Source organism: Mastigoproctus giganteus, chromosome 6, assembly GCF_048544385.1.
Source record: "Mastigoproctus giganteus isolate SK-2022 chromosome 6, ASM4854438v1, whole genome shotgun sequence".
Lineage (NCBI taxonomy): Eukaryota > Metazoa > Arthropoda > Arachnida > Uropygi > Thelyphonidae > Mastigoproctus > Mastigoproctus giganteus.
Window position 1 is genome coordinate 163,805,245 of NC_143580.1, and position 26,252 is coordinate 163,831,496.

Here is a 26,252-nt window from a genome sequence, read left to right on the forward strand (position 1 = left end):
AAAAAAACTGAAGTGAGTGCACTCTCTAAAGCGGCATTTTCAGGTTTCGACATAGTCTTTTTCCTGCTAGATCCTCCTTCACTATCCATAATCAACACATTCTATTATATCATTGGAATTTTTCTTGATGTCATAAATTGTTGAAATCCCCACATTAAACTCTTTGGAGAGATATCCTAAATTTTAACTTTTATAATTCTATTAATAATTTCCGTTTTTCGTTGTAATGTTAAAACTACGTGTTTTGTTTTCATTCGCATTTTACCGTTACAAATTGAGAAAAAATAATAAATCACACAGTTTCGGGCCGATATTATTCTTACCGAATCTGGAGCTAAACTAATCTGAAATTCACTCGTGGTTTCCAAGAAACCACGAGTGAATTTCCATGAGTGATCCATAAAACAGTAAAAACAACTTGCAGTTTTTGGTTTAGGTTTATTGGGCTTTTTGTTTGTACAATCTGTTATAAAGGGTAGTAAACTCGATCTTTCACTTATTATAATAAAAATTCAATTTGCAAATGTGATCACTATAACTGGAGCTTACTGTACTACTGTTAATAAAAAAAAAAAAGAAAGAAAGATTTAAAAAATCAAATTATTCCGGATAATCAACGTTCTACTGTATTTCTATTGTGCTTCATTTTTGAATTGGTTCAAGATGGTTTTTGACTGGATATTGTTATTATAGTTAGTATTGGCATTTGCCATATATTGCAAGGGAGCCACAGTCTTTTGCTGCACTGGCAAAAAAAAACCAAAAAACAACTAGATAAGAAAATACAAATTATATGCTTCCCTCCTCATATAGGTAACTATTCATTTGACACTTGAATTTATTGAAACTCATCCTCAACTACCTGTGAGAGCAACTTGTTGACAAAATGACAGAACGACGTGCTGCATACAGTACATTGCATGCTACCTTCAGTTTTCTTAGAGATAAATCTATGTCAAAAGAAGAAATTCGATCCAAAACCACAGCATTGGCCAAAACCCACTAGTCTGATTTAGAAGTAGACTTTGTTGATGAATTCCTATTGTTTTTGGCATTTTATACAAGGACAAAACATCTGTGGCAGAGTTAATAAAGACACAAATAAAAAATAAACTGATTACTAGTTTTCCAAACATACACATAGCTTTAAGAATTTATCTATCCATAATTGGATCGAATGCTGAAGGAGAGCGTTCATTTTCAAAACTTAAGCAGATCAAGAACGGTGTACGCTCGACTATGAGCCAAGATCTCTTATTGTCGTTGGCACTTCTATGTAGCGAGCATAATATTACTTGTCATACGGACTTCAAGGATGTTATTAAAGATTTTGCTACAATGAGAAGCCGAAGCAAGAAACTTTTGTAATCTCAAGAAACGTTACAAGTAATCTAGATATTGACAATATTGTAGATTTTGTTTCTTTTAAATTTCAAGTATAATGTTGAAGTTTTATAGTTGTATTATTTTTAAGTCTGAAAACCTTTTCCTCCCTATTTTTTTTTACTTTTTTTTCCCTTCCTTCATAGGCCCTAGGCATAGTGCCTAATGGGAAATCCAGCCCTGTGCATGCTGAAAACCAAGAATAAAATCTGGGAGGTTCATCTCTCACTCCTCCCCCCCAATACCAATATAAGTAACTCCATCCTCAACAGAAGAGATATTTAAGAATTCTTTTAGTCATCACTGGAATTCGATTTCTATTTATTTACTATTACTTTTATTTATTAATTGTTTTATTTATTTATTTTTGTAATGTAATCTTTTCAGGAGTTTAATACAAAATGTCAATAGTGTTAAAATTATCTGTTTCATAGTTTCATTTACTTTAATTTTTGCTTTATTCCTACTTTACTCTGTCAGCTAACATCATAGTGCACAAATAATATGAATTGCGTCATTGTATGTAGTTTAAAGAATAGGATTGATCTTGTTCTTATAACTGCAGAATTAATGGAATGCTTCTAAGGAAATTCTTATACTCTTTTTATAAAAGATTTCCCTTGGAATACTTCTAAAAGAACTCCTTTTTTTATGAGAGCATAAAGTAACATCACTGATTTGGCTTTTCTATGCAGAGTATCAGGTTAGCTGACAGAGTTTAAACAGTCAGTCAGCATTTATACTTAAATAATTAAATCAGTCAGCATTTAATTATTTTGACAGTTATCTGAAGAAGCTGGAGGTGTACGAGCATTATCTCAGGGAAAAGGCAATATGCTTCTTGTTGGGACTACAAAGAATCGCATCTTACAAGGAACACTGTCTTTAAATTTTTCCATTGTGGTTCAGGTAATTAGTTTCTGTATTATTAATTTTTTTATTCTCACAAAATTAAAAAAATAATAATAATTATAATATATATATATATATATACACAGTGGATTCCTGTTATTTGGGCCACCGGTTAATCGGGGGTGTCGTTTATTTGGGTCAAATCTTAAAAAACAGAACTCAATCGAGAAAATAGCCAGGGTTTATTTCGCTTAATTGGGACAACATGCCGTTTAATCGGGGCAGGAGACCTCAGCACTGAAGATTACCCTACGATTTTCTCCGACCGTACCACATGGTTCGATCGGATTTCTGGAGGTCACAACCATAAACAATTAGCAGTCACCTGTTTATTGAGCCTTTTCTGTTAGTGAAATCTATCATAGACTGGTAGTAAACTCGATCTCATTGAATTTGCGATAATACCGACAGCTGGAACTGTGTGGGTTATTATGGTAAAATGTGTTTGCACTTCCGTGGAATCTTCAATCATATAAAAAAAAATAATTTTCAGAATCTTCTTCATTCCTATTTTTAAAGCTTCGTAACTTGTTACTCCATTCTCACTTGCACATATCGTATTACTTGCAATTTGTGTGTGCCGTGTTTTTTGTTATTGATTGCTTCTCTTTTCACTGTTTTAAATTTTAACCCCACCTACAAATGTCAGTGAACAGAAATGTCAACTAGTTAGTATGTACATATTACAGTACATATTAATTATTCCGATTATCACGTATCATTTAATTTTTTAATTGGTAAGGTAATAAAGGGTAAATTTATGTTTAATATATCTTTACTTTTATAGCCTGTGGATAATATTCCTCCTATTTTCACTAATTAGAATCGCTGTTTAATAGAATTAAAATTCAGTTCACAAACGTGATCACAATGACCAGTGCGCTTACTACACATTGTAAAGTGAACAGTACTTTACTATGACAAGTCCATCGTAACGTGATTTGATTGTACAGTGAACCAATTGTAAAGAGCGGGGATCCATTGTATTTTTAACTATTTACGTGAAATTTCGAATAATTGGTGCAGCCGCTTAATCGGGCCAAAATGCACTAGTCCCAATGTGTCCCAAATAACCAGAATCGCCTGTGTATGCATATATATATATATATATATGCACTTATATTTGAATAATGTTTGAAATAATTGAAAACTGAATCTTTCATAATAAAAAGATAAAACAAACATCAGAGGCAGCAAAAAGCATATTCCTCTACATCATAGGTTCCCAAACTTTTTCAGGCCACCACCAACCACTTTGCAAGACATAAATTTCGTAATGCCCTCCATTATAATAGTTTTCCGCGTTCAAGCTGTTTGATATTTTCGACGTAAATAGCAACTAATGATACGTTACTGCTTATGCCATTAAATTATTGAAAAAGTAGTGGCCAATATGTCTTCATCTTGAACACAGTTATTGCTATACCGATTTTAATGAAACATAGCCCATATGTAAAGATTGTAAAGTGTATGCTCGAATAACATTATGCACAGTTTCATACAATGGTTTAAATACGAAAATTCGGAATACATATTAAGAGATTGCAAATGCATTAGTAAGAATCTTATTGTAATAATTAGAACACCATCAAATATATTACAAAATTGTTTATTTCGAACTTACAAAGAAAAAATAACAAATTAATGTGAAGGATGAACCTGATGCATTTTTAAAAGTATGTTAATATCTGGTTCAACTTTCATTAAAAACAGTCATAAATCGCCACGCTCAGTTATATGCAATCGGTTCCTTTTCTTAGATAGTAAATTCGCTACAGCACTAAACCCACGCTCAGCCAAATAAGAAGATGGAAATGCAATTAAAAATTTCTGCACTATTTCCCATAATCCAGAGTACAGTATCGGTATTGATTTCTGAAGCTAGACCTCTTGGTATCCACTTTTGAATTTTATTTTTAGTTCTTAATTTGTTGTGAGTTCTATGAGTTCCTCTTCTAAATTTGATGATCCTTACATGTGAGAAAGGATCTAGAACCCAATTTGGTATATTCATGTTTAGAATATCCTTGAATCGCTCATTAAAATCAACATGGAGAACCTCCAAGTGTTGGCAGTATGTAAGTAAATCTTCCTTTTTGAGAGACACTGCTGATAAATTTGAAAAGTGGCTATATTCCCCTCGGCCTAGATTCTGCTTGAACAGAAGAAGTTTCCCCACAAAAGTGGCAATAACGTTTTTTGTTTTAATTAAATTCCATTCATTACCTTGTAATAGTAGATTGACTTCATTAAATATTTTATATAGAGGTCTGTCAAATAAGCGATGTCATTTTTAGATGTAATCAGGTTAGCCCGCAATCCGTCATCTCTGTTTTCTAGGAACTCTAGTACTGAATCAACCAAATTGTAAAATCTATTCAGACAAATACCTTTTGAAAGCCAACGAACTTCTGTGTGAAGCAGCAAACGATTGAAATCTTCATAATTTTCACTACAAAGTTGGCTAAACAATCTGTCACTCAATGAATTGCTTCTAATCTTGTTGACTGCTCTAATAACATAATGGAGCGACGTATGCAGGCATTCACTTAAATTCTTCGCAACCAAATGTTGCGAAGGAACTTCGCATGCATCTTACCTGGTGTGAAAACGAAATATACAGGGTGATTCACTACCAGTGCGACAAACTTGCAGGAGGTGTAGGGGGCACAAAGATGAATCGGAATCACATAGCATTGCAGGGTCCAAAATGCCTTAGTCATGCAGTAGAGGACGTTGAACGGGAGGTCGTGTGAACAGCGATCCTGCTGGAAGTCAGCATTTGCGAACCATTTCTGTTGAAGAAACCAAGTAGCAAAAGTCCTCCGGAGTGGATAATCCGCAGGCTCCAATGATTGGACGCGTTGCAGATGGTATGAACTCATTTGGTTTGTTGACAGTATCCTCCATACAGTGGATTGGGAAATACCCAATCATTGGCCTATCGCTTGAGTACTCGTACTCAGATTGCCTTCTGCAAGATGTAGGACATTCTCCTCATTGTCTGGCGTCCTTGTCGTTCGCTCTCGATTCGTGGTACCTCTTGTGAAACAACCAGTCTCACGTAACCTTCTGTGCACACGTTCGAAAATCGTATGACGAGGAGCACGCCTGTGCGGGAAACATTCCTGGTACAAGCGCAGAGCGGTGCGCCCATTACAGTCCGCAGCTCCATACGCGAGGTGCATGTCGGCCAGTTCAACGTTTGAATACTTGTCCATCCTACTGGCTCAGGAACCGGTTCGCAAATGCTGACTTCCAGCGGGATCACTGTTCACGCGACCTCCCGTTCAACGTCCTCTACTGCATGACGAAGGCATTTCGGAGCCTGCAATGCTATGTGATTCTGATTCGTCTTTGTGCCCCCTACACCTGCAAGTTTGTCGCACTGGTAGTGAATCACCCTGTATATATATATATATATATATATGCTATGAGTAACGGGTTGTTTTATATGCATTTTATACTATCAAAAAATTTGAGGGAAAAATTGAATTTTCACTATCACACACATGCCCAAAAAATTCACTATAAAGTGTCGTGTTTGCTTGCTTGAATTCCATTCTGAGCTGCAAATGTAATTTCACTTCTCTTGCGCTGACAGAGCTGCTGTTTGCCGAATGAAGGAAAACGGGGTTCATTTTCCTGAAATTTCCACTTCCTTTCATTCACTTGGGGGAAAAAACTCCTTAGGGGAGGGAGTTCACCCTTTATAGTCCGACCCTAAGGGAAAGAGACAGAGAGAAAGAAATAAAAATACTCTTTTGGTGGGAAGAAGGCTAGGAGATTGTCAAAGGTCCACAACTGTAACTTTCATCACAGATGCTGAAGTTCTAGTAAGTCAATTTCATCGCGGATTCGAAAGTATTTCTTTATTTCATTCAGTTTCACAACAGATGCTAAAGTTCTAATAAGTCAGCTTCATCGTAGGATGCCTAAGTTCAGATTAGTCCGATTTTTGTCTAGTGTGCATTCGATAAAAAACCCTCTTTGCTTTATTGTAATTGTTTTTCGGAACAATATGTTGCAATAATTCCCCTGGAAATATTAGCCAGTGAACTGAATTATACATTTCAAACATCGCTGTATAGCTTGTCCTTGAATACAAATGAATACAGTTACTTTCATTTGAGTGACCGCCTTGTACAGTTGTGGACACTTCCTTTCAGTCAGTAAAATCATCAGTAGTCGTCCTTTATTGTAATTAATTAATTAATTAAGTAATTCGTTGTGTTTGGGGCAAATGGTTTTTGCTCCTAATTGAAGCAGCACTTTCGAATTTTGCCCAAGTCGATTATCTGCACATATTGAAAATTAGAAGGACAATAAAAGAGTTGATAAATTGGTGCCATTGGTGGGCAGCATTCCGACTAACAAATTTTCTGTTTATACTCTGGGATGACCACACGGTCAGAGAGAGAGAGAGAATACAAGAAACCGCATCGCATTTAGCAGTCACAGACTTGATTGTGTGAAATTGCTCGCCAAAAACCACAGCAAAGCAAGAGAAGTGATGGGGAGAAAATCTATTTTTCAGCGGGGTTTATCTGTTTATTGCAGTTTAGAACAGCATTATGATCGTGGATAGTGAATTTATTCGGCTTCTGTACTAAAACAGAATTTCTCCCTTTGCGATGACATCAAAGTGTAACAAACAAATACCTTTTAAGAATACTTTTTGAGCAGCCATTAGTCGCAGTCTGTTAGCTTTGTACTGTTAGAAAATATTGCAATTTTGTGAAGAATACACATTTCAAGAACCAATCCGTTATTCATAGAGGATGATTTTTTTCTTCTTTTGCACACCAGTTTTCGAAGTTTATAACGCAGTTACAAATAGAAATATTTCTCGAAATTTCATTAGAAGATCAAACCCAGGAAACTGCTGTTCCGATATTATTTACTAAAAACAATTACAATAAAGCAAACTTTTTTTTTTTATCAAATGCGCATTGCAGTGTTATCAGTTTTACACCAGTTTTTCTCGTTTCTAAAAGATGAATTTCCCTGATTTTCTGTTCATAGGAGCAATACACGTTGAAGAAAGGAAATACGATCTGTTCACCTTTCAAAAACAGTTGTTGCTACTGTTTCGCTTTATTGCTTCTTATGTCAACTCACAGTAGCTCGCGTTGTTGCATTTCAAAGGCCCTAGGCTAATTAGGGTGGGTTTAGAAAAATAACAGAAAAAGGCCTAAAAAAACACACTTGATGTCACATTTTTGTCATTTGCGTGAAATTCAATAGAAGGTTTTGAAGATTGAAGTGGGAAAATCGAAGAAAATAGTTCTCGCTTCACCTATAGCGAATTTCAGCTGTGTCCTTAGAGTAAAAATTATAGAATTTATTAGTTGACCTTTGAACTGAGTCCACTGGACCCGAGGAGATAAAAATGCGGATAAGGAGCCACTAACCCCTAGACCGCCTGAAAGCCCCCCCAATTGCTTCTGAACCCACTATCGCCCCCTTAGAAGGTTTCAGTGCCCACTGGGGGGTGGTACCGCCCACTTTGGGAACCTATGCTCTACATGATGCTTGAAATATAAAAGTAAAGTAAATTAGAATGATAATTAAAAAAATAAAAATAATGCCAGTAGCATGGCAAGACAGAAGAGCAAAAATAGTCAAAATTAAACATAACGATCAAACCAACAGGGAGGGAAGAGAAGGGTAACAAGAGTAAAAATATTGCAACAGAAACTCTCCAAGATAATTTAGAAATTCTAAATACAAAGATAATAATCGATTCAGTTTTGAAAGACAATTAAATAGAAATTTAAAGGCGCCCCCTCTGACGGGCACCAAGTCCAAATTTATGTGAAATATCACCAGCAGAGAAGTAAACCAACTACAATAAAATAAACCAAAAACAGACTGACCGTTATGCCCCATCTCAACAGAGGACCACAAGGCCAATAATGGTCAGGGAATCGCTGCATTTCATGTAGAGGAATATGCTTTTTGCTGCCCCTGATGTTTGCTTTATCATTTTATTTTTATTATGAAAGATTCAGTTTTCAATTATTTCAAATATAAGGATATCATATGACAGTAGTGGGCGGATTTGCTAATGCTGTGCCTGTGCTGCCATCCATAGTTCATTCTTCATCTATATAATCTGGTTAAGATTACTTTTTGTCAGTGGTGTGGCTTTGCATTGGAGTGCTTGTATTTGTCCTATTTTTAATTTTCGCTGCATCGGGACTACCGCTATTCAAGTCTTCTGCATTGGCGGTTCGATCTGTAGATCAGATGGCGGACTGATCTTTCGATTGACTCGCCTTTGTGGCAATTTGTCTAGCGATCGAAATGCAGCGATTCCCTGACCATTATTGGGCTTGTGGTCCTCTGTTGAGATGGGGCATAACGGTCAGTCTATTTTTGGTTTATTTTTGTTTTATTTTATTGTAGTTTGTTTACTTCTCTGCTGGTGATATTTCACATAAATTTGGACTTGGTGCCCGTCAGAGGAGGGTGTCGTTAAATTTCTATTTAATTGGCTTTCAAAATTTAATTGATTATTATCTTTGTATTTAGAATTTCTAAATTATCTTGGAGATTATATAAGTGATAAAAAAGGAAGAAAACTGAGGAAGAAAGAGAGAGAGAGAGAGAGAGAGAGAGAGTGAAGATAACTGACAGATAACAAATAAAATATGCATAATAAGAAATAAATAATTGTAAAATTGATAACATTGCCACACAACTTCCTAAACTGGCCTCTCATCAGGAGTCAATGGCCAGGATTACGAGCAAAAAATCAACACGTATCTTCATTTCTGATGTAAACCACAAGCCAAAGGGTAAAAAGCATAACATAAATAAAGAAAATAAAATTTTGTAAACAAAATAAAAATTACAAGGATTAAAAGTTAAGTTTTAGAAAATGGCTTGTGAACTTTACAGTTAATGCTATGAAGACGAGAAATTAAAACTGGAATTGATAACTGAAATTTCTATAGATATATAATATATTAGTCTGATACAAGTTAAGGTGAAGAGATTTGAAAACATAGTTAAAAGAGAGCAACAGACTTGAGATAATAACACTTAGGCAAAATTTAAATTTTCAATTGAAAAAAATTAAAATTAAAATGAAAACAAAATATAGATATAAAACTAAACAAAAGTGGCACCTGAAAATAAATTTTTAACCAAAATCTAGAAATTTTTAAGAGAAAAAAACATTTTTTAAGAGAACATTTTTTCTTAAAACAAATTTTTAAGAAAAGTGAACATAAGAATGGAAAAAAACACTTACATTATAGAAATATAACTATATAATATTGGTGTAAATACACCATAGTTAACCCATAAATTTAAACTACATCGTCTGGGTGATGGTATCCTCTGAAAATAAATAACAGTAGTCTTCTCTACTAGAGAAGTGTTATTTATATGAAGTAGTGCAGTACCGCTATCTCGTTGTGAAGGCAACCACAATATGAGATACAATTAAAACGATGCCTTCTATACTGCTTATGTAGTTTAAATTTATGGGTTAACTATGGTGTATTTACACCAATATTATATAGTTAAATACCAAAACCCATAAGAATTATGCCTTGTGCATTTCAAGAAAAAGGTGGTAAAACAACTTTGTACAAGACAAACTAAAACTAAAGATGTGTGGTAATGAAATTTAAATATAAAGTTATACAAAAGCAGCACGTAATGATAAAGATTGTCAAAGCTAGAATCTGGAAATTGTAAATGATATATAGTGCCATCTGGCAGCCTGAAAAAGGTAAACGCAACATAAAAAGAGAGAGAGAAATGCATACAAAAAAATATATATATATACTCTGTCCAGTCTGTTAGGTACAGTGACATAATAGAAGTAGTACCTCCTACATCCTTTAGCCCTCAGAACAGTCTCAAGTTGGTCATGGATTCTATATGCTGCTAAAATGTACCACAGGTTTCCCACCCCCTGCAGATTTGATCATATCCTGCAGTTGCCTCACTTGCCAGATCCCTACATCCTGTTCCATTTCATTCTGCTGATTTTCAATTGAGTTGAAATCTAGTGACTGAACAGATCAGTGAATTATGGTAAAGTGTTGTTTCTGGAACCATTTATGAATGATAGGTACCTTGGAGTATTATCCCACCGTAACTATGATGTAAAAAGGATGAACTTGGCAACAGTGATCAACTAAGCTGTGGCATTCAAATGTTCAGATATCTGAACATGTGGTATAAAAACATGCCATTATTCCAACACGAGCCAGTGCTGATATCTGTCATGATGGGTATGTTGATTCATGCTGCTGTTACCATACCCTGTTCCTGCTGGCAACATGAAATAACTGGAATTAGGATTTGTTGGACCAGACAACCTTTTTTTCCTGCTCCTCAGATTTAGTGTTCTGTACCCCATTGTAACTTGTAGCTGTGAAAGTATTACTGTGTATTCTGGTATATAATTTCACCTTCGAAGCACTAAAAAATTGTCTAAAATTTTAGGGTCATCTTGTGCACGGGGTATATAAATATCCTAAGCTTGAATTGAAGGGATGTGCTTATTGTTAGAAAGACATTAATTAATACCAGTAAATTTATAATTTATTACACATATATACTTTTATGCAATTATACACTGTTGCATACCTTTTTGAGCCCAAGAATTTCTTCATCTCCATCTGATCCATGAATAATGCCATGAAATTCATCAGGAGTTATGGTTTTGGGTTTCTTTTTCGAGTTCTAAAAAAAAAAAGGTACACCTTTTGAAATTGAGGCATTGTTTACAGAGAAATCAATTTAGAGTATAGTACTAAACAGGCAGCAGTGAGTGGCTTGGTTACATAAGTAAAGCTTTCTGTGTGTACATATAAGCATCTATAGAAGCAATGTCACATTATCACCACTTCCTGTAAGTTTTGGTTTCTTCAATTTCTACATAAGGGAATACTGCTTTTTTTATGCTAGCTTTCTTTATGGTTTACAGTGTGTTTAATAAAATGTCACAATGTAAAGAAACAAGAGTAAAAATAATATAATTAAAAGCAGATTACTAATACCTCACTATTTTAGATGAGAAAAATGACTAAAAATTGCTATAAAAAAAGATAATACTAAAAAAGAAAACTTATATACCCAATATATCCCCATCATCCTTGGATTATGGGGGGTGGGGAGTTTTTATAATAAAAGAGGGTCTCTCTAATCTTTCTTAAGTAGAATTAAGAGAGAGATGAATGTGATCTGGCATTCTGCACCCTAAAATTTGAAATGTTTCATTCTTATAATTTCATCTTTCAACTCAGTGAAAACAATTGGTGTTTATAATTTATTTACATTATCTGATATGTTTCTAAAACTTAATAATTTTACTGTAAGTAAATGCTGAAAGAAAATACATTGTTATCCAGTACAAAATGAATAAAAATTCATTTCTTTTTTTTAAAAATTAAGAATATATGAAATTTTAAGAAACCTTAAATTTAAATTCATTAAGGCAATGCACAAATGAAATTCATGGTTAATAATTTTAATTAATTTTATTATTGTACTTGTTTATATTTTTTAGGGTCATACAGAAGAAATTTGGGCATTAGCTGTTCATCCTACAAATAATCAGTTTCTCACTGGAGGATATGATCATGCTATTCACTTATGGGATACAATGTCACATTCTGTTGTTTGGAGTAAAGATGTAGGAGTGAGTGAAATTCTTGATGTTTTCTAAAACCTATACTTGCTTGAATATTTGTTTTTCTCATCTAATGAACACCACTACTTGTATCACAAGAGTACCTGGTAATGTTATGATTCTTTGAACTTATTATGCTCATGTGCTTCAAACTCAAAATGCAGACAGAAGTTTCAAACTGAGTCACTTGCATTATCCATAAAATGTTATTTTACGGTGGAATCCCAATTTATAAACTGAAAATGATGGCTTGATTTTTATGTAGGCAAAAAAAAAAAAAAAAAAGCGTAACATTATGCAAGTCCATGTTATTTTCATATAATTACCATGATGCTTGTTAATATTAACAGTATTATAAGTTTAAGCATGTGTTAACTGTTTTTTTTTTTTTTTATAAAATATAAAGAATTGCTACTGGTAAAAAAAATTTCATCACCATACTTTGTGAAAAATAGTTTATGAAATTAGGAGAATAAATTTTAAAGAAAAATGCTGTGATTAAGTTAAAAAGTGCATTAAAAATAAAATTTATGGTTCACTTAATAAAATATACATTGAAACTTTTATGGCATAAATACATTTTGTTTGTTATCTGTTGCTGTCATAATATTTTCAATATAAAACTTTTCTCAAAAGAACAATCAGAAATTTCATTTATTTTTTGGCTGTGATCGAAAGGTTTTCTTTTTAAAATAATTTTTTATTCTTTAATAACTAATTTTATTTATTTAGTTAAATTTAACTTATGTATAGAGACCACTCAATGGATGTCAGTTTTGTTTTTGTAGTATAATAAACTTTCAGCTATTCACAGTTCTGTTTTTCAAAATGGTATTTAACAATTATAAGTCACAAATAGCTTACTAGAAAAGTGTTTGATCAGTAACTTAGTTCACTGTTATAAATTATGATTATTACTATTATTATGCATAATTAACATTATGCATAATACAGTTTTATTATATGAAAATTCTAAAACAATATTGTATCGTGTGTGCCTAAGTATAATTTAAAGCCTGTTAATATCTCAGCAGGGAACACAACATCCTCTGGACAGAAAGACAGAATTATAATGCATGGGTAGTGTTTCAACTTATACATTGGAATTAAAACCCCACTCCTTTATTAATTCTTGTACTGCTTGTATTCTGATATGCAGTAGCCTGGAAAACAAGGTGTGGAGAGGGATTACACAGATTTCTGAAGGCCTCGTGGGATGAGCAATTATATGGATTTGTGTGAGTGGTTTTAAAGGCATAAAGAGGCACATATACACTACTTCTAGGAGCTTAATGAATAAATTCTGTGAATTTGGAAGTATTGGGTTAAATTATCAAATGAAGGTATTTTTGAATAGATGAAGCAGTGCAGTTAATCATTGCTTTGCTAAATCTATGCAAGTGTCATCATAGAGGGTTAGAGGTATCATTCAATATAACCTTGCAGCTAGGTTTCAGGCTAAACAGGAGATATCAAAATCAAATATTTCATGCTAAGACAAATTACATCATCAATAACAAGGACCCGTATTTAGAATTTGTTGACTTTGAGAAAGCATGTAATAGAATACCTGCTTTTTTAAATTTTATAAAATATCTGGCATCAAGAACAGTCCTTAAAATTTGGAGCAAGAGAGAAATTACAATATTTGCATCTGAGTGTATCAAACCATTGGGAAGAATGTAATTGAGAATGTCATTAGCCTCCATTAGCGATTAATGATAATGTCATTAGTGCCCTTTTGTCAATAAAGTGGTGCTAAAGAGGAGTTGAGTAACTACAGATCAAAGAGTTTGACTTCTGTGGTAGGGAAGATTATGGGCTCTATAGTTAAGGATATGATTCAGGATTATCTTGATAAGAATGGTATTCTCAATAGATCCCAGCATGGATGTGTGAAAGGAGGGAGGGGGCTACCTCACTAATCTGGTTAATTGTTATATGAAGTCATTAAAGTTGGAAGCAGGAAACAATTATGACATTATATAAGTAGATTTTAGTAAAGCTATCGATACCGTCTCTCATGAAATTGCTATATAAACTGGAATCAACCAGGATTTATTGGTAAGGTAGCATGTGATCCTATGCTGGATCACAGGCTGGCTTAATGTAACAAGTGGGGCCCTATAGGGATCAACATAGGGTATTTTCTTCTTACTAATTTTCATAAATGATATTGACAAGGAACTGCAGGAGAAAAGTGTGTTGATTTATCAAACATTGCTTGTAGAGATTGGTCATAATTCCTCTGTAATAAGGAAATTGTAAGACTGCACCTGAAAAAAAAAGAAGCTTAAAAGGTTCCAAAGACAGGCAATGGATATGGTGAAATCTGAAAATGGATACCAATGCAAGGAAAGACTTTGAAGTCAGATAAGGAGTTTTATTTTATTTATTTTGATTGGTTTTTTTTTTTTTTTTTTTTGGTTTGTGTGCTTTTGCTTAGGTGCCAAATAAATCAAGATTTATTTGGCACCTAGGCAAATAAATGGTTAATGGAAATATATTTTGATATTATGATGTTACAACTTCTTGCCAATTGCAATGTTTTTTTTTTTTTTTTTTTTTTTTATTAAAAATCTTATGAAAAGAAATTTGACCAATATCATTCAATCCACCAATACAATTTTTGGATTAAGATGTTAATTAGGTTCTTAGAATTTGACATGTTATTGCATTTACTATCACTATATGATATTTTTAAAAATAAATTGAATTTATTATTGATAATTTTCTTTAGGAATCTGTTCATGCAGCCTGTTTTTCTCCAGATGGTAGTATGTTAGTCATAGCTACCACTTGTGGCCATTGGATTGTTATGGATGCTACAACACATCAGGTACATTCTGTGCATGCTGACGGAAGTGAAACTATATATTCTGTCAAGTTTTCACCAGGTAATCTTCAAGTATGTGTGTGCGTGTGCATACATGCATTACATGTATGCATATCTGCCAACTTTTAGAAATTGAAAATAGATTCATTTTTAAGCAGAATGCTCCAGAAACGCATTCCAACTGTTCTGAAACTTATCTTCGAATAAAGTTCTTTGCCTTCACTTATTTTTATTATTTTATTTTTTTTTTCATTTTGTTCAATTACATAGGATAGGTTCAATATCTGAAATCTGGCAACAGGAAATTGCCAATTTTTTTGACAATAAATCTAACCAAGCATGAATTGTCTAAATAAATAAATAAATTTTTTGTTTATACTCTGGGACAATACACAGTCAGAGGAATTCAAAAGATAGAGAGAATACAACATACAGCACTGTATTTATGGGTCACATGGGCTTGAACCATGGTAAGTCAAAATGTAGTAGTGGCATGTGATGCAAGAAAGCATGCGTATGAGCTTATGCAGCATCAGCCAAAAAAAAAAAAAAAAAAATCGCACCATTCCCTCCAAATGCCTGTCCAGTTCCTCCTTAAATTTATTCAACCTATCAACTTCCACAACGACAGATGGAAGTTTGTTCCAGCAATTAACCACCTGCTGGCTAAAGGCAAACTTCCGCACATCTATTCTACATCTATCTTTTCTTAATTTGAAGTTATGTCCCCTTAGGTTCGTAATCTGAACAAGTGGAAGGATCCCATCAGAATTCAGCGTGCTCAACCCATTCAAGGCCTTATACACCTCAATCAGATCACCGCACAGGTGACTAGTCTCCAGCCACTGCAATTTGCAGAACTAAAGCCTCTCTTGGTAAGAGGATCCCTACATTCCCCTCACCAATCTTGTTGCCCTTCTCTGTACACGTTCAAGTAAATCTACATCCTTCCTAAAATGAGGCCTCCAGACCTGTACGCAGTACTCAAGGCGTGGCCTGACTATTGCCTTATACAGAGGGATAATCACCTCCTTTTCCCTGCTAGCAAAATTCCTATATATCATTGACAAAACCCCATGACTTGCCCTGGCAGCCTGTCTGCATTGCTCAGAAAACTTCATATCTGCCTGCACAATTACTCCCAGGTCTTTTTCATTTTCTACCACTTTAAGTGTAGTACCACACAGTTGGTACGTTTCTCTGGGGTTACTTCTACCCATATGCAGTACTTTGCATTTGTCAAGGTTAAACTTCAGTTGCCACTTCTTAGCCCATCTGCCCAAATTATCTAGATCCTGTTGCAGTAGCACACTGCCATTACTGTCATTAACAACCCTGCCGACCTTTGTATCATCTGCAAACTTCGACATTAAGCCTGATATACCTTCATCAATATCATTGATAAATATACAAAACAACAGTGGACCCAACACCAAACCCTGTGGGACTCCACTAATAACATTAGTCCACGAAGAGCAGCACCCATTGATTACTGCCCTCTGTCTTCTCCCACTTAACCATCCTTTTGTTCATTGTAGCAACTTACCCCTTAATACCATTCTGCTCTAATTTGTACAATAGTCTTTCATGCGCAACAGTGTCAGAAGCTTTCCTGAAATCCAAATATATGATATCAAAATTATTTTTTGCATCCAGTTCAACATCATAATATCCTATCAAATTTGTCAGACAAGACTTTTCCTTAACAAACCCATGCTGTGTCTGAATTATTGCTGCAGTCTTGTCTAGATGATCCTGCAATGCATCTTTAACCAGTGACTCCATTATTTTACCCGGAACAGAAGTTAAACTAACTGGTCTGTTAATTACTCGTGTCACCGTTCGATCCCCCTTTGTGAATTGGGGATACATTTGCACATCTCCAGTCCGTGGAACCTCCCCTGAGTCCAGGGATGCTCTCATAATTATGGCTAAGGGTTTGCTTAGTTGCTTTGCCGCTTACTTTAATATAACTGGATAGATCCCATCCACCCCAGGTGCTTTTCTTATGTTTAACTTCAACAATTTCTTCTCCACTTTGCTCTCAGTTATTACAAAATCATTAAGCACCCTGCTACTATTTGATAACCTTCTGCTATTTTCAAACCTTAATAATTCCTCATGTGTGAATGTAGATGCAAAATACTCATTCAGTTTGTTTGCTATCTGAGCAGGACCATCAACAGTTGAACCATCGATGTCCAGTGGACCAGTCAGATTTATCCCCTTCCTTTTAGAGTTTATATAAGTAAAGAAATCCTTGCTGTTTTTCTTAGCATCTTTTGCCAAGGATTTCTCGTAATCTGCCTTCGCCTGCCTAACCTCCTTTGTGACCTGATTACAGACTAGCTTATATCTGCCATAGGCTTCTGAGTCGCTTGATAATTTATATGCATCCCATGCATTTTTATTCTCTGTTAAGAGTCTCATTAGTTCATTTGATAACCATTTAGGCCTAAACCTTGAACAATATTTCTTAATAGGTATGAAACGTTTAGTAGCATCCACGATTAATTCCTTGAATGCTTACCACTTTGAATTTACTGTTGGTAACATGGTCAGTTTATCCCACTGTACAGAATTTAAAAACTTTCCGAGACCACTATACTCACCTTTACGGAAGCAAAAACCCTTTCCTCTACCCCCAATGGTAATTATATCTTTAAGTAAATCTCACATCAGTACACTGTGATCACTGCCACCTAGTGGTTCCTTTATCTGCAAATTCTTAATACACGAATGATCACTGCTGATAACCAGATCAAGAGTATTACTCTCTCTGGTTGCCTCTCAAACATGCTGCTGCAGAAAACAATCATCCAATAAATCCACAAAAGTCTGACTAGTGTGTGAGTGCCCAACCCACAAGTTCCAGTCAATATCTGGGAAGTTAAAATCCCCCATTATAAGACTTTCTGATTTACTGGCCCACTCTATTTCTCTGTATAATTGTTCATTGTACTCATTCGAGTCATTAGTCCTATAACACACTCCTACTCTTATTTTTGCTTTCGCAGTGCTTATGTCACACCAAACTGATTCAACAGTGTTCATCTATATCAACTGGGTGCACTTCTTTTGATTTTGTTTTTTTTAATTAACAGCATAACACGTCCTCCCTTTCTATCCTGTCTATTCTTTCTGTACACATTATACTCCCCAAATTCCAGTTCGGCATTCCTTATATCTGTGTGACACCACGTCTCTGCTATCCCAACAATATCCACCTTTGATGTCTTGACCAACACTTCAAATTCATCAAATTTATTTACTATACTTCTTGCATTGGTATACATGCAAGCATACTTGCTCCTATTCATAGTCACCCTAACACATCCCATATACCCACCTATTTCAGGATGACTGCCATCCGTCCCTGAAACCCCCAACACCCCTCGCTCCAGGTCGCTACTTGTTCTAATAGAAGTTGTGCAAGAATCACCTACACCTCTGCCTACGGCTACTGTTAAACTATTAGTCCTTGTATCCCCCCACGCTATCAGTTTTCCGACCCATCTAACACTGCCTCGATAGCATCAGCAAATATTCTTGCACCCTTTCTATTTAAGTGTATCCCATCCCTTTAGAAGCAGTCTCTCCTGTAAACAAGTACAGACCAGGCTGAAAAAAATTCTATCCCTTGAGCCTTGCACAATCTTTCCAGGGCCGAATTGATCGACAAGGCTCTCATCATATACTCCCTGCTATCGTGTCTGGGCAGAATTGCAGACACTTTCAAATTCAGCCCTAATTCTCGGCTTTTGTTCAACAGTGACCTGTACTTGTTAAGTAATTCTGCCGGTCTCCTACTTTTATTATCATTAGTGCCAACGTGTACAACTATATCACCTTTTGTGCCCTTAAAAGATGATATCTGCTCTACAACGTCATCAACCTTTACTCCCGGCAGACATACCCTGGTCCTGTTCCACCTATCCTTTTTACAAAGCATGTTCCTCGTTTCCCTGACAATAAAGTCACCAACAACTACTAGTTCCTGTGGGACCAGCGCATTCTGCCTTGGGGGTTGCCGCTGTGTTGCGTGATGACCAAGTGCAAGCTCTGGCGTTGATGTGGGCAACTGAGAGCCTGATGGGCCCCTCAATTTAGATCTTTCGAGGGCATCCACCCTGTCCTTCAAACTCTCATATAGGCCCATAACAATGCTGAGTTGTCCCCTGATTTCCTTACACTCCTTACATCATGCACACACAAAGACATCCCCCATGGCAATATCATGTTCCGTTCCAGAGAGTTCGGCAAACATTTCACAAATTGCACATTTTTTTAGGCTGTGATGCGTTGGAATTAAATGTATATAAATGTGTATGATGGATTACTACTTAATTTACATAAAACATATGTATATACATTTACATCATACACATGTATGATGCACTCTCTTGACCAAGGCATTGGTAGGAAGCTTCCAGCTGATCTTTTGAAGATGTGGATTTGTTCCATATCAAAAAGAATATGCAATAAATTTGTTGAGTGTCACATCCTTCCCAGATTACTCAATCATTTATAATAATATTATTATGGAAGAAAAGAAAAGAAGAGAATAAACTCTGAATGAAGATATGGAAAGAAAGGTGGGAAGTCTGATAAGGATAGAAATACTTACAGATTCATCCAATTTTTATATATTATAATAAGGAAAAAACCACGGTTGCAGTTTACATTTTTAATTACTGAACATTGAGGCTTAGTTTGCTGTGCCAGAGGCATTAGGGTGCCTGCATCAGCACTTCATTTCATATTGTATTGTGATAATTACTTAGATTTCAGCTAATACTTGGATAGTGTGGTTTATCCTTTGATTGAGCAAAACTTATCAATTTATTTATAATAGAGAAAATTTCTCTTATTTTAATGATTTTGTGAGAAAAATTTTCAAATGTTGAAGTGTTTTAACATCAGTGGCTGCTAGATAGTAGAGACCTGTCTCTCATTGATGATGATTGCCTACTGGAAAAGGTTTATATCCTCTCTTATTTAGCATAGGCTAAGTGGTCAATTTCCACTTCAAATTGAAAATCTCTTGTATATAAAATTTTCTAGTGTTGTGGTGCTATTTTAAACTTTTTAATTCGCATTAAACTTCTGTAATCGAATGTGAAAAATATAAAACATCTTGGTACTATAAGTAACAACCCTTCTCAAATATACCCGGTGGTTATAAAATAAGTTTCTGTATTCAGGAGACCCTAGTGTCAAAACAGTTAGAGATAGCGCTGTGAAAATCAGTGGGTATGTCATTTAGGGTATGGAGAAGAAATCTGTAGAAGAAGAAAAAAAATAGTTCAAATTTCTGCTACCAGGGGAGAAATTGGCACTGTAAACATGAGATGGAATACTTAACTTAGGATTAGATTTTAATATCAGAACTTAGAAATCTACAGATATTGTTCTATGTGCTTTCCTTCACTTGAGATGACATTCTGAAAACGGTGGACTGCATGTGACACAGTTTCACGTAGCATCTCACTGGGGATGTTGGCTACATGCTGTTTAATGCTTTCTTTCAAATCGGAAGCGTCTGTTTGCCACCACAGTAAATTCTGTCTTCCATAGCCAGAAATCACAGGGATTGAGATCTGGTGATTGGGCTGACCAGAACTGCAGAAAGTCTCTAGAAATTATGCGATCATTTCCGAATGTTGAACGGAGCAGTTCCTTCACCTGTCAACCAACGTTGGGAGAGGCGCCATCTTGCACGAACACTGCGGTTTGCAAGCATTGCCTTTCTTGCAGAGCAGGAATAATGTGATAGTACTGAGTTATGTGATGGTGTGCATGGTACTGCACTCTTAGAAGAGCACAGTACCATGCACTAGTTACCATTCACCTTACAGGGCCATCATGAGGTGTAGACTCTTCAAAGAAAAATGGTCTGATTATAAACTCTACTGTGAATCCAAACCATACTGTAATGTATGGAATTTGTAGTGGTCTTTCATGCACAGCAGTTGGACGAGAATATTCAGCAGTTTTGTGCATTTACAGCCCCATGAAGAATGAAATATGCCTCATCAGACCACAAGATCATTCGAGCCCATGTATCAGCAAGTTCCATACGAGCCAGAAATCGTAGAGCGAAGCCTATTCATTGTTGCTGATCACAAGATTTTAATTCTTGTACGGGAACCAGCATAAAATTATTTGAAGCACTTTATGTACCATAGACCAAGGAAGGTTCAAGTCTCTTGACACACCTCTGACACTACTGACTGGTAGTGTTTTGCATTCTAACCTGGAGGCCATTGCAATCGCCACTTCATCTACTTCCTCTGTTCCAATACGTGGTCTTTCCCTGCCTGGAATTACACCTAATTCCCCAGTCGCTTCAGATTTCTTTATTAGTTTTCGAAGCCCCACCGACATCAAAGGTCCTTTATGCAAACCTTTAAGTTTCCGATATTCACGTTATGCTGCATTAGCATTACTATTATTCTGGTAGTTCCTTTTTATAGTAAAAGAGCACATTCCTTTTTTGTAAGAGCCATAATGGTTATTGACCTTCTTTGGCCTTTCTGCTTTTATCTAATAGAATGTCATTTGCGTAAGCAGCGTGTCCTGAAGTAAATGACAACTTCTAAATATGTGCATCGCCATTTTCCTACTGGTGGCAGAAATTTCAACTAATTTTTTTTTCTTCTACAAATCGCTTTCCCATACCCTAAATCACATTCCCACCGATTTTCACAGCGCTAACTGTAACCATTTCGGCACTAGGGTCTCCTGAATAGGAAAACTTATTTTATAACCACCCGGTATATACTTGCGTGGATCATTGGTAAAAATTTGGAAACAAACTGAGGCACAGTGAAGTTATCATATCAATTATATATAAAGTTGTTTCAATGATGTTCTTTTTAAAAAATAATAATAAAATAACCAGGAAAAAAATAAATTTCTTCTTTTGATGCTGTCTCCTATTGGAGGTTGGCAATCACAACGCTGTACTCTCTCTGTCTTGGATGAGATGAAAAAGATCCTCAGCTGATCTGCCAGTCCAGTTGCAGACCTAGCCACATCTGCTGGAAAGAGAGGATCTCCTTGCCTCACCCCTCTTTTAGGATTCACAGTTCTAGAGTCATTAAGGAACTTAATAGTTGGGTAACATGAGCTCTGTATTTGCTGTATATAACCTATAAACAATCTTGGAAAATTGTGCCCCTCTAGGGCATCCGCAACCACAGAAAAGGAGACTCTGTCGAAAGCCTTCTGGACGTCGACTTGCTATGTGCAGCCTCCTAAGTCTTTGATGAGCATGAGATATTAGTGACTGAAAAATAAACACATTTTCTGCTACTCCATTAATAGACAAAAACCTTTTAATGATTATCAGTCTTCACAGCCTTATTCAGCTGCTTCATTAATAACTTGTGGTACGTTCTCAAAAACACTGAAGAGATAGCAATGGGTCGGTAGTTCGAAGGTGTACTTGCATCCTTCTTAGGGATCAATGTTGTTCTTGCAGAACAAAGTGATTTTAGAACATCGTCCATCCACAAGACAATGGGGAATAAATCCAGCATAATTTTCATGGGAACATTTCTAAGAAAGATGGAAGAAAATCTGCCTGGGCTAGCATTAACAGCTGGAAAGGATTCCTTTAGTTCTGCTATCCCAGTAAATATATTTATAGATACTTTCCTTAATCTATTCGTTTTCCAAATAGGTAGTTGTACTCCTCATCACTATGTCATCTGGCTCCGTACAAAGCATGTCTTCCCAGAAATCAATCACCGTTTTCGAGTCTGAACTGTCACTTGCAGTGTCTACAGGATCAAGCACGCTAAAAGCACACAGTCTTCTGTTATTATGATATAGATTCTACATCTAAGCATATTCCTTTTTATGCTTCACTCTTCTTGATATATTATTAGCACCTTCTCTTCTTGTATTCCCATCAGACGATATACGCCGAGGGCGTCCAACCGCCCTCGGCAACCCATTCGAACAAAGAAGATCAATCCTCATATATCTATCTAGGCCTTCCATATCCAGACGTCCATCTATAGCTTCAGCCAGAAGATTCTTCAAAATACGATGGCTATAGCACTCAGGTATTTCCGCCAAAGATGCCACAATAATGTCATAGTGTTTCCTTTATTATCTTCTCTGGTACACTTTCCCAAACCTCTTCCCCATACAAGCTAGAAAGTTCAATAACGTCAGTCTGGGAAGGGAGAGAAGAAAGGAGAATGGCATAATTATCTTGCTTTCTCTTATCTTTAATGGCTTCAATACTCCTATGAGGGAATTGTTGATGGAGTCTCTGATTTATGTTTTTACTTGATGACCCACGAAGTTCGATTTCGGCCTGCGCTAACATTTCCTATTCTTCTGTTGACCGTCGGACTTTAACCCTGGTTGTCTGAATTGCCTCATTTGCTTCCTTGATATGGGCCCGCTTAATGTGGAGACCTCAGCCCAACTTCATGGTGAATACTTCAGTACAAGAGCTGCAAGGAAATGCACGCCTCGAAGATGCAGCTGCTCCCTGGTCCTCAGCACCTCCAGGAACAACACCAGCCTCTAGCGGTGGTTGCAGATTCTCCTGACTATGTGAGCTAGGAAATTCCTCTTTGTCTTTTATATTAGGCCCGAGATATGCAAACCCTTACTGGGTTGAGAGGCCAGTAAGGGAGGAATAGCATGCACGACTTTAGCCAGGGCCAACCTGCCCAGCTCACACCACGAGGAGGTAGGATACTCTGCACTTGTGACTGATGTTAGTAGCCACTTCGTGGGCCAATTTTTCTTCTCTGCTACAAGCCTCATTAGGTCATCTGACATCCATTTAAGTCTAAGTCTTGAATAGTATTTCTTAGTTGGTATAAAAAGCCTAGTAGCTTCCAAGATTAATTCCTTGAGGGCTTCCCATTTAGAATTCGCTGTTTTAAACATAATCCTTTGATCCCACCGTATAGAATTTAAAAACTGTCTGAGACCACTGTAGCTACCTTTACTAAAACAAAAACCCTTCCCTTTACTCTTGATGGTAGTTCCATCTTTAAGTAAATCCCACATCAGAACACTATGATCACTGTCACTTAGTGGTTCCTTTATCTGCAAATTCTTAATCCATGAATAATCACTGCTGATAATCAGATCAAGAGTGTTACTCCCTCTGGTTGCCCCTCGAACATGTTGCTATAGAAAACAATCCTCCAATTAATCCACAAAAGTCTTGCTAGCTTGCGAGTGACCAATCCGCAAGTTCCAGTCAATATCTGGAAAGTTAAAATCCCCATTACAAGACATTCTGATTTACTGGCCCACTCTATTTCTCTGCACAATTGTTCATTGTACTCATCAGAGTCATTAGTTCTATAACACACTCCTACTCTCATTTTCCCTTGTCCAATACTTATGTCACATCAAACAGACTCAACATTGTACTGTCCACCCATATAAACTTGATGCATTTTCTTGGATTTTGTGTTTCTTAACTAACAGCATAACCCCCTCCTCCCTTCCTACCCTATCTATCCTTTCTGTACACATTGTACTCCCCAAATTCCAATTCTGCACTACTTATATCTGTGTGACACCATGTCTCTGATATCCCAACATTATCTGCCTTTGATGTCTTTATCAGCACTTCAGATTCATCAAATTCATAGGCGTGCGCACAGGGGAGACAGGAGCCCTCGAAAATGGTAATATTCAACATCACTTTGAAAATTTAGAAGATTTATGAATAAATTTTTATTACCCGCTTCTTGATACCCTAATGAATGCTGCAGAGAGCAGATTTAATCAAGAAATAATCCTACGCGGGGTTTCCAAAAAGTAAGGTAACACATTTTTTTTCTTAATAATGGTGAAAGGGAATGAGATGAAACACAGTGGACAGATAGACCCGTTAATAATGTTCAAAAAGACTGCTAGTGCAGTGTTGCGGTACTGTCACCTCCCAGCAGATTCCAGTTGCAAAATGGCGGCTACCATGGGAGTGTGGTCCAAAACAGGTGTTCGTGAAGTTATTCACTTTTTGCAAACAAAATTGTTTTTACCAAGTGACATTCACCGTGAACTGGTTGCTGTGGATGGCGAAAAGGTGATGACAAAGAAGCAGGTGTGTTTTCAGTGCAATGAATTTAAAGCAGGCTGTTGACATTGCAGATTGGCATCATGGCCACAGTGTTCTGGGATTGCCAAGGCGTTCCGTTGGTGGATTTCTTGCTGCAGGGAGGAACAATCAATGCACAGCCTTACTGTGCAACGTTGGAAAAACTGAAAGCCATCATTCGACACAACGACCAGGACTCCTGATAAGCGGCTTGTTTTGTTGCATGACAATGCAACTCCACACACTGTCTGTGCCACTCGTGAGCAGTTGCGCCATAATCAGTGGGAAACTCTGTCACATTCCCCCTACAGCCCAGGCTTTAGCACCTTCAGACTTCCATTTGTTCGGCCCTCTGAAAAAACACCTTTCAGAAAAGCATTTCACCACAGATGAGAAAGTTCATCAGGCGGTGCGATGTTGGTTACTACGTGTGGGCAAGAACGTCTTCAGTACAGGTATTGATGAACTGATCCATCGTTGGGACAAGTGCATCAAAAAAACTGGAGACTTTGTAGAGAAGTAGTGCATGTTCACTTATTTCTTGGTGTGTAATTTCAATTTCGTATCATTAAACATCATCGAGAGAGAAAATGTGTTACCTTACTTTTTGGAAACCCCATGTAGTAATCAAAGCTACGGGGGAATCTCCTTGAATTAAAATCTTACATCTGAATATATGGAAATATTTTGCGACTGTTTTCAATAATCTTTGACAGATTTACAGACAGAAATATCATTGTTAAAAGCCACTAATCATCTAAACTGCAAAAATCTTTTAACCTGGAGAAAGTAGCTTAATGATCCCAATCGATATGAATTATATCCAAATTTCAGAAAAGTGACATACGACTTTCAGGTTTCGGGTGTTACAAGTTTCACTCCTGAATGAACTTTTTCAAAATGAGTCATATAAAAACAAAATTAAGAAGCGTCATGACGCAAGAACGGTTGAACTACTTATTGCTGCAGTAACTGTAGAAGAAGTAATTGACAAATTCATCGCCTTTGTTCCTTTTGAACGTAGAATATTATTATAATAAAAAAATTAATAGACCTAAAAACATTGTAAACCTAAAAAGGTTGAATATTTATTAGTTACGAACTATTTTAATATATATGTTTTTTAAATAAATTATTATATAAATTTATTTTTTAAATAAATAAAAGTTTTAATATATATACAAAATTGTATTTATAAAACTATATTTATTTAAAAATAAAACATTTTATTTTTTATGTGGGGGACCCAAAATGTGGTTGCCCCCCCCTTGTTTTAGGCTGTGCACCCATATGATCAAATTTAGTTACTATACTTCTAGCATTAGTGTACATGCAAGTATACATGCACCTGTTCTTACTCTTAGTTACCCTAACAC

The 26,252-nt window shown here is 36.0% G+C and overlaps 1 protein-coding gene across 5 annotated transcripts in view; it reads left to right on the top strand.

Moving 5' to 3' along the window:
• The window catches only part of LOC150084715 (echinoderm microtubule-associated protein-like 2), a 364,524-nt gene that overhangs the window by 262,201 nt on the left and 76,071 nt on the right, over nucleotides 1–26,252 (top strand). For all 5 annotated transcript variants that reach the window (XM_090376571.1, XM_090376573.1, XM_090376572.1 and 2 more), the window contains 3 exons: nucleotides 2,167–2,292; nucleotides 11,831–11,962; nucleotides 14,694–14,850. In XM_090376571.1, coding sequence (XP_090232697.1) covers nucleotides 2,167–2,292; nucleotides 11,831–11,962; nucleotides 14,694–14,850 — 415 coding nt within the window. The remainder of the gene's footprint in view (nucleotides 1–2,166; nucleotides 2,293–11,830; nucleotides 11,963–14,693; nucleotides 14,851–26,252) is intronic.